The 8,855-nt window shown below is 66.8% G+C and overlaps 2 protein-coding genes across 2 annotated transcripts; one reads left to right on the forward strand and one right to left on the reverse strand.

Moving 5' to 3' along the window:
* The first annotated feature begins 447 nt into the window (after nt 1-447).
* CORO1B (coronin 1B) lies at nt 448-3,615 on the forward strand. The gene is made up of 10 exons (XM_057377302.1): nt 448-746; nt 828-950; nt 1,028-1,157; nt 1,227-1,408; nt 1,608-1,727; nt 1,802-1,906; nt 1,975-2,120; nt 2,203-2,260; nt 2,551-2,841; nt 3,044-3,615. The coding sequence occupies exons 1-10, from the start codon at nt 546-548 to the stop codon at nt 3,164-3,166; spliced, it is 1,479 nt and encodes a 492-aa protein (XP_057233285.1). The 5' UTR covers nt 448-545; the 3' UTR covers nt 3,167-3,615.
* Nucleotides 3,616-4,494: 879 nt separating this feature from the next.
* Nucleotides 4,495-8,795, reverse strand: RPS6KB2 (ribosomal protein S6 kinase B2). Its single transcript, XM_057377303.1, has 15 exons — nt 8,442-8,795; nt 8,217-8,337; nt 8,061-8,129; nt 7,849-7,996; nt 7,539-7,596; nt 7,359-7,459; nt 7,194-7,284; nt 7,019-7,109; nt 6,790-6,897; nt 6,637-6,699; nt 6,491-6,568; nt 6,310-6,417; nt 6,125-6,237; nt 5,604-5,768; nt 4,495-4,721 (listed from the first exon to the last, which is right to left on the reverse strand). Exons 1-15 carry the CDS (start codon nt 8,471-8,473, stop codon nt 4,670-4,672), a joined length of 1,398 nt encoding a protein of 465 aa, XP_057233286.1. The 5' UTR covers nt 8,474-8,795; the 3' UTR covers nt 4,495-4,669.
* Nucleotides 8,796-8,855: the final 60 nt, after the last annotated feature.

Genomic DNA, 8,855 nt, shown 5'->3' on the forward strand with positions numbered 1-8,855 from the left:
GTCCCCATTCCTGTTCCTGCACCGAGCGCGGCCACCACCGGCCCCATTCCTGACCCCGCCCCCGTCCCCATCCTCGTTCCTGTCCCCAGCCCTGTCCCTGTCCTCGTCGCCGTCCCCGTGCAGAATGAGGCCACCATTGCCCGTCCCCATTCGTGCCCCTTGCCCAATCCCTATCCTTGTCCCCATCCCTGACCCCATAGCCAGCAGGGCCACCCCTGTCTCTTGACCTGCCCCCCTTTCTATCCCCATCTCTGTACCCAGGAGGACACCCTTGTCCCTGTCCCTCTCCTGATTGGGATTTTCCCCTCAGAACCCCCATTCCTGGGGTGCTTTCCGAGTCCCCTCCAGGGATCTGGGCAGGSACGGGTGTGTGCGCCCCAATTTCCAATTCCTAGGGATGGCTGAGCCACCCTTTACCGGGGTGGGGCACAATGACAAACCCAGATTAGGGGACACCCCGTTCCCAGACCACCTCCCTGGTGACCCTGCTCCCATTTTTGCCGTGTCCTGTCGTGCCTGACCGCGGGCCGGGGCGCTCCCCAGCCATGTCGTTCCGGAAGGTGGTGCGGCAGAGCAAATTCCGGCACGTGTTCGGGCAGCCGGTGAAGACAGAGCAGTGCTACGATGACATCCGCGTGTCCCGCGTCACCTGGGACAGCACCTTCTGCGCTGTCAACCCCTCCTTTGTCGCCATCATCGTGGAGGCCAGCGGCGGCGGCGCCTTCCTCGTCCTCCCCCTGCACAAGGTGACGGCAGGCTGGTGACACGGGAAAGGGGGCAGTTTGTGCTGGTGGGTGACCTYCTCCCTGATGTCACTTTGTCCCCAGACCGGGCGCATTGACAAGTCGTAYCCTACGGTGTGTGGCCACACGGGCCCCGTCCTCGACATCGACTGGTGTCCCCACAACGACCACATCATCGCCAGCGGCTCCGAGGATTGCACCGTCATGGTGAGGGGTGGCCCCGGGCTCCTGGGGGTGTGGCAGGGGTCACCCTGCTTTCCTCACTGTCCCCTCTGTCCCCTCAGGTGTGGCAGATCCCGGAGAACGGGCTGAGCCAGCCGCTGACGGAGCCGGTGGTGGTCCTGGAGGGACACTCGAAGCGCGTCGGCATCGTCACCTGGCACCCCACCGCCCGCAAYGTCCTGCTCAGCGCAGGTACGRGGGGACACGGCGGGGAYGGGGAGGGGGCTGTGTGGCCAGGGTGACCCCGCCGTGTCCCCCCAGGCTGTGACAACGTGGTGCTGATCTGGAACGTGGGCACGGCCGAGGAGCTGTACCGGCTGGACGGGCTGCACCCTGACCTCATCTACAGCGTCAGCTGGAGCCGCGACGGCTCCCGCTTCTGCACCGCCTGCAAGGACAAGAGYGTCCGTGTCATTGACCCCCGCCGTGGCACCGTGGTGGCCGTGAGTGTCCCCAAACTCCCCCGGGGGCCTGTGTCCCACGGCGTCACCCCGCACTGGTTCTTGGGGAGAATCGCTCCTTGGCGTGCCCCGTTGTCCCACGTTCTTTGGGTGTCCTCGTCCCCCGGTTCTCCTTGCTGTCCCCKGTCCCTCGGTGCCCGTCCCTGGGGTGCCGCAGGCCGGTGACAGCCGTGCCCCCCAGGAGAAGGAGCGGGCGCACGAGGGGGCCCGTCCCATGCGCGCCATCTTCCTGGCCGACGGCAAGATCTTCACCACCGGCTTCAGCCGCATGAGCGAGCGGCAGCTGGCGCTCTGGGACACGGTGAGTGGCACCCTGGGGTTCCCATGAGACCGTTTTGGGGACCCCCACGTGCTTGACACCTCATCCCACCCCAGGAGAACCTGGAGGAGCCYATGGGGCTGCAGGAGCTGGACTCCAGCAACGGGGCTCTGCTGCCCTTCTACGACCCCGACACCAACGTGGTCTATGTCTGCGGCAAGGTACAGAGCCCCCCACCCCGCTGGTGGCCCCCCAGGATACAGGGACTCCCCTAACTGCGTGTCCCCAGGGGGACTCGAGCATCCGGTACTTCGAGATCACAGAGGAGCCACCCTACATCCACTTCCTCAACACCTTCACCAGTAAGGAGCCCCAGCGGGGAATGGGCTGGATGCCCAAACGCGGGCTGGACGTCAACAAGTGCGAGATTGCCAGGTGGGCACGAGGACACAGGGACCAGGTGAGGGTCCCCCAGACTTTCCCAAACCCTCCGTGACCCCCGCTGCCCCCCCGGCAGGTTCTACAAGCTGCACGAGCGCAAGTGTGAGCCCATCATCATGACCGTGCCAAGGAAGGTCGGTGGGGACGGGGGCTGTGGGGTGGGGGACAGAGATGTGGGAGCAGACTGGGGGGCTCTGGGCAGGGAAAGGCGGGTGGGTGAGGGTCCTAGGGGGACTGGCAGGGGTCAGTGGCAGGACATGGGGCTGTGTGGGGTCCCTGATCAGGCTGGGTGGGGGTCACCATGTGTGGAGTCCCTCGGTGGGATGTGGGAGCAATGGGGGGTCCCCAGTGAGGCTGTGTCCCCACGGTGCCTCTCTGGGGGTCCCCCTGAGGACACCACCGCTCTGATGCTGGCGGGGGGCAGTCGGATCTGTTCCAGGATGACCTGTACCCCGACACGGCGGGCCCCGAGGCGGCCATGGAGGCGGAGGAGTGGGTGGCGGGGCGCACGGCRGGGCCCGTGCTGGTGTCCCTGCGCCAGGCCTATGTCCCCAGCAAGCAGCGGGACCTCAAGGTGAACCGGCGGACGCTGCTGCACGACGGCCGCGCCACTGCCACCGCCACCGGGGCCACCACGCCACCCCCCACGCCCCCTGCGGCCCCTGCGTCCGCTCGCTTCAGTGCCCCGCCGGTGCTCGGCTCCAGCAACGCCACGGTAAGGGGACAAGGGGACAAGGGGGACATGGGGACAAGGGGGAAAGGGACAGGGGTGTGGCTGGTGTGGGTGGGGCTCTGTGGAGTGGGTGGGGCTCTGTGGGTGGAGCTGGGATGGGTGGGGTGTTTGGACAGGCACGACAGTGGGTGTGGCTCTGTCGCGCGTGTCCCCTGTGGCCGTGGCTGACGGGGCTGTCCCCCAGGGGGGCCGCCTGGACGAGGTGCTGCAGGAGGTGGCGGCGCTGCGGGCGCTGGTGGCGGAGCAGGGCCAGCGCATCTCCCGCCTGGAGGAGCAGCTCAGCCGCCTGGAGAACGGCCACGTGTAGGGACCACCTCCCTCGGGACCACGCCTGTGCCCCAGGGACCCCCCTGAACCATCCCGCCCCTTTGGGGTCCTTCTCCCGTTGTGGGGCTGGCCACCCCTCTGGCAGCTCCCCGCTTCCCCCCATTGCCTTACTGGGTGCTGCCCCCCCCAAATCATGGACCATTTTCCCCCCCCGGCCTCCATTCCTCGGGCTGGGGGTTGCTCCTGGGATCAAAGATTACCCCCTGCACGCCCCCAATCCCTGTGTGGGGTCTCCCCACTTTCCCGTGGGGCAGGACATGATCTGCCTCCTTCAACTGTGAGATATTGTCCCCCCTATATTTTGGGGGCTCCTAACCCGCYCCTCCTCTCTATGTTCCCCTCTCCATTCCAGTGCAGGGTCAAAAACTATATTTTCACTCCAAATAAAGGATTTATAAGAAAAGCCATGTTTGTCGGGGCCACCTGGGGGGTGACAGAGCGGGGACAGGAAGGCGCGGCGGTCACGGGTGGGAGCTCAGCGCCTCGGCAGGAAGTGGGGCAGCACGGGGCAGAATTTTGGGTAGCAGGGGTTTGGGGTTGCAGTGCTTGGCTCCCCCCGCTCCGGCATATCCGCTGTGCAGGCAGGAAGTCGGGGGGGCTCCCCCCTCTCTGAGCGCGCCCACGGCATCGGGACCCGTTCTGGCTGCACCCACTGATGGTGAGCACCCCAAAACCAGGCGGGTGGGAGACTTGGGGGGCTGCATCAGGGTACCATGGTGAGGTTGGGGGGACATGGGGAGTATGGAACGCCTGGGGTGCAGGTATGGGGGATAAGGGGACCGCAGTGGGGTTGGGGGAGCTGGTTGGGGGGTTCAGAGGAGCATGGTGGGTTTGGGGGAGTCAGATACTGGGGTGGGGAGGCTTGGGGTCCACAGTGAAGGCTGTGAATGTTGGGTCTGGGTGGGGCCCTGGGGCTTTGGCAGAGGCTGCTGTGGGGCTGCAGGAAGGGGCGAGGGGTGCCGGGGGGCTTTTATGGGGTCTGCACAGCCATGCAGGGCTGCAGCACCCAGTTCTCCCCAGCACCTGCAGGTGCTGCTGCACCCGCCACCCACGGCTTCCCGTCCCCGGCTGTCACCTCGCCCTTGTCCCCTGTTGCCATGCCTTGCCCCCTGTCCCTGCTGCCCTTCGCCCCGGCCCATCCCTGCATTCCAGCTCCGGGCAGCCACGTGCCCTGCGTGCAACACTGACCCTGGTGCCCTTCCCCACAGGCTGGCCCATGGTGGCACCTGGCGCTGCTGGCGCTGGCGGTGCCGGCGGCAGCCGGGGACCCCGCGGGGGCTCGCAGTGACCGGGCGGTGGCCGCCCTGCTGGGGCTGCTGCTGTGCCTGCTGCTGGGGCTGGCGCTGGCCTGGCACCACCTGTGCCGCCTCTCGGCCGGCCGCTACCACCCCCGGCCCCTGGGCCGCCGGGCGCTGGAGCTGCTGCAGGGACGGTGGCACCGGCTGCGCTCACCGGAGGAGCCCGCCCCGGGCACCGGGGACGGTCACGGAGAGGTGACCGCGCGGGATGAGGAGGAAGAGCTGATGCCCTGGAGCCTGGAGCGGCGGCCGCAGCGGGATGAGGAGGAGGAGGAGGAGGAGGAAGAGGTTGAGAAGGAGGAGGATGAGGAGGATGAGGAGGATGAGGAGGATGAGGAGGATGAGGAGGAGGCTGAGGCGGCGCCGGAGGGCGGGGAGAGCCCCCTGAGTGAGGGGCAGGTGGCGGGGGGCAGCGCAGAGGCCCTGCTCAGTGACCTGCACGCCTTCTCGGGGACCGCGGCATGGGAGGATGCGCGGCCACATGTCACCACCTTGTGACACCATCGTCCTGACGTCACCACCCCATGATGTCATCACCATGTGATGTCACCTCCCCAAGATGTCACCTCACTGTAATGTCACCACCCCACCAGCAAAGGGACCCTTCTCCACCTGCCCCGGCACTGCCCAATAAAAGAGCAGCTCTGCCTGGATCAAGGGGCGTGGCTTKTGGAAAGTGGGCGGGGCCAATGGAAATTAGAAGAGGCTGATAAAGGGGCAGGGCATCACAGCCCAGACCCTCCCTTGGTGGGGCACCCTCCCCGCCCTCCCTGTGACCCCCATCCCCAGCACAGGGACCACCGCAGCCTCAGCAAGTCCTTTAATTGGCACACATCCAGCAGTGGGGCCACGCCCCTGGGGGCCACACCCCAAAGGGCGTTCCCCCGACGGGCCACACCCCCAAAGGCCACACCCCCAAAGGCCACGCCTACAGGGAGGCACATCCCTGGAGGGCCACACCCGCGGGGGTTCCCCCCATGCCCCCAAACCCTGCGGGCAGGGGGCTGTGCTGGAGGGGGATGAGCCCCCCAGAGCACAAGCAGCACCGTGGGGTACCCCCCACCCCATGGGGAGCACCAGGCCCCCCCCAAACACCCCCCATCCTCCCCGCACCCCTACCTGGGCACCCGGCCCCGGCCCCCTTTCTGCTTCTTGGCCCCCCCGGAGGGTTTGATGGGCAGGGGGGCCGTGCACTCGGGCGGGGGGGGCTGAGGGGGCCCCAGTTCCATGGGGTCGCCTGGGGCCACTGGCTTGAACGCCTCGAAGGGGGAGAACTTCACAGGGCTGGGGGAGACACGTGGGGGRATGAGTGGGGCATCCACAGAGAGCAAGGAAGGGGGTGCAGCCAGTGCCCACAGAGCCCTTTCCCCACCCTGGGGGCACCAACTCCTCCCATAGTCTATGAACCCCCATCCCTTCTCCATCCTGATGTCCACATCCAAAAGCACCCCAAACCATCACCCCACTGCCCCCTCAGTTTCTCTGCACCCCAGGATGGGGCAGATTGAGCCCCCCTACCCTCTCTGCACACCCCATTTCACCCCAGCACCGTCCTCTGTCCCCTTCCTGGTGCCCACCCTGACATCCCCACCCCAAACCTGCCCACCCCAAAGCACCCCTGGCCCCTCCATGCCCCGTACCTGACGGGGGTGCGGGGGCTGCTGTTGAGGCGGCGGGGGGAGCGCACCTTGGGCTGGAAGGAGAACCCCTCCTTGATGCTTTCCAGCACCGAGGGGGCCACGTAGGTGAATCCCTGCGGGTTTGGGGGTGTCAGTGGGCAGGTGTGGAGGCACCRGGGGTTCCCCCCACAGCTGTGCCCCCCTACCAGGAAGGCTTGGTTGGCGCTCTCGCTGATGGCAGCATCGTCGGGGCTGTCCACGGGGGTCTGGCGGGTGAAGCGGGTGTCGAACTGGCTCACGTCCTCCTCTGATTGCTGCAGGGGACACGGTGGCTGCTCCCACGGGGCCCCCCAAAACATTCCCAGCCTCCCCCTGCACCCCCCATACCAGGCAGGGTTTGAAGGGGGGGTCCAGCCTGCGCGCCAGCAGGTCTTCCCAGTTGATGTGGCGGAAGAAGGGCTGTTTCTGTGGGATTTGGGGGTGTCAGGCAGGATTGGGAGGGTGCCCCCGGCATCGCCCGCCCAACCCTGTACCTGCACATCAGCCGCATCACCGGGGCCACCCCCGACCCGCTGGCTGGGGTTACGCTTGAGGAACTGCAAGAGAAAGAGAGATAGAGATGGGAATGGGGACTGTACCTACACAAATAAGGATGGGGAGACGTGAGAAAAATTTGGGGGAGGCACCTTCTTGAGAAGGTCGCGGGCRTCGGGCGTCAGGTAGGGCGGCAGCACCAGCTTCCCCTTGAGGATCTTGTCGATGGTCTTCTTGCGGTTCTCGGCGGTGAACGGCGGCTGCGGGGGGCACCGGGGGGGCCGTGAAGAGCCAGGCAGGCCAGGAGGGCTCGGGGTCACCCCCAGCCACCCTGGGATCCCCCCCAGTCCCCGGGAGGAAAGGAGCAGCAGCGGGACTTGCCGATCCGGTGAGCATGTCGTACATCAGGGCGCCCAGGCTCCACCAGTCCACCGCCCGGTTGTGCCCGCTCCGCACCAGGATCTCGGGGGCCCTGGGGGGTGCAGGGAGGGGCCCTGAGTGGATGCAGGCCCAGGGAAGACCCCCCAAATTCCCCCCAGTGCTGCATCCACCTCACATGTACTCGATGGTGCCGCAGAAGGTGTGGGTGACAGCTCCGTCRTGGATGGACTCCTTGCACAGCCCAAAGTCCGTCAACTTGATGTGACCTGAAGGACATGGCGGGGTCATCATCGCCCCCAGAGACCCCCCCAAGCCCCCCAGAAATGCCCCCCAAGCCCACCTTGGCTGTTGAGCATGATATTCTCCGGCTTAAGATCGCGGTAGATGATCCCGTGGGAGTGCAGGTGGCCCAGTGCCAGCGTGATCTCGCTCAGGTAGAAACTGCAGCGGGATCGGGGCGCTGTGAGCAGTATTGGGGTGCCCACCCCCCACTCCACGCCCGCCACCACCACACCCCTACCAGGCAGTGTCCTCCAGGAAGATTCCTTCCCGCTCCAGCTGCATGAAGAGCTCTCCACCTGCAAAGAGAACACAAAAGGGATCCTCTGAGCCATCCCTTTAATCACCCCTGGGAACATCTAAACCATCCTGGGACACCCTTAAGCCATCCCTGCACCCCTGAGCCATTCCCAGACACCCTCCTTGGTCACTGTAGCCATCCCATGACACCCTGAGCCATTCCTGGAACCCCTTGAGCCATCCCTGGGACAACTTTTAGCCATCCCTGGCACCCCCTGGATGATCCCTGGGACTCCCCAGCCATCCCGCACCACTGAGGCACTCCAGGATGAGGTAGAGCTTGCCGCCCGTCTGGAAGGCATAGATGAGGTCAACGATGAASGGGTGCTTGACGGCCTCCAGAATGTTCCTCTCCGCCCGGGTGTGCGCTGTGTCCTTGGCGTTGCAGGCGATCTTGGCCTGGGGGGGAGGCGGTGAGTGGGGAGGGTCCCCGGGGGGGCTGGGGGGGCCGGGGCGGCCCTACCTTCTTCAGSACCTTCATGGCGAAGATCTTCCCCGTGTTGGTGCCCTGCACTTTGCGCACCTGGAACACCTGGAAGGGCAGCGAGGGAAGGTTGGGGACGCCCTCAGGGAGCACCAGACCCCTCTCAGAGCACCCCCAGCCCCACCGTGCCCCCACCTTGCCGTAGCCACCCTTGCCCAGGACTCGGAGCAGCTCGAAGCAGTGGGGACCGATGTGCTCGGGACCGTTGTTGACGCTGCTCTCGGAAATCTCGATCTCTTCATAGTGTCCCACCGGCCTGGTGGGAGAGGGCGTGAGCGGGAACAGCCCTCCAGCCTGTCCCCTGCCTGTCCCCAGCCTGTCCCCTGCCTGCACACCCCCCCACAGGCCGCCCTCACTTACTCCAGGCCGTTCCCCCGCGGCTCCAGCTCCATCTCCTGCGGGAGGGAACTCGCGGTCAGAAGCGGGCAGGGGGAGAGCAGAGGGCAGGGGACACATGGCAGGAAGGGKAGACATGGTAGGAAGGGGAGACACGACAAGCAGGGGACACACGGCAKGCAGGGGACAGTTGGCAAGGAAGGGACACCCACGGCAGGCGGGACACGGGCACGGCACTGCCAGGACACGGGCAGGACGCGGCAGCACGGGGCGAGGCAACGCCGAGCCGGCCCAGCCGGATGTTTTGGGGCCGAGGCCGGGCCCTGCCCAGCGGGAGCCGCCCGCTGCGCGCCCGGGATCCACGACCGCCCCCGGTGCCCCGTCCCCCCGTCCCCGCCGCCAGCCCGGCTCCAGCCCCGTCCCGCCACCGGCGGAACC

The sequence above is a fragment of the Malurus melanocephalus genome, unplaced genomic scaffold (genome assembly GCF_030028575.1).
Source record: "Malurus melanocephalus ecotype Western Australia unplaced genomic scaffold, MMel_1.1 scaffold_310, whole genome shotgun sequence".
Lineage (NCBI taxonomy): Eukaryota > Metazoa > Chordata > Aves > Passeriformes > Maluridae > Malurus > Malurus melanocephalus.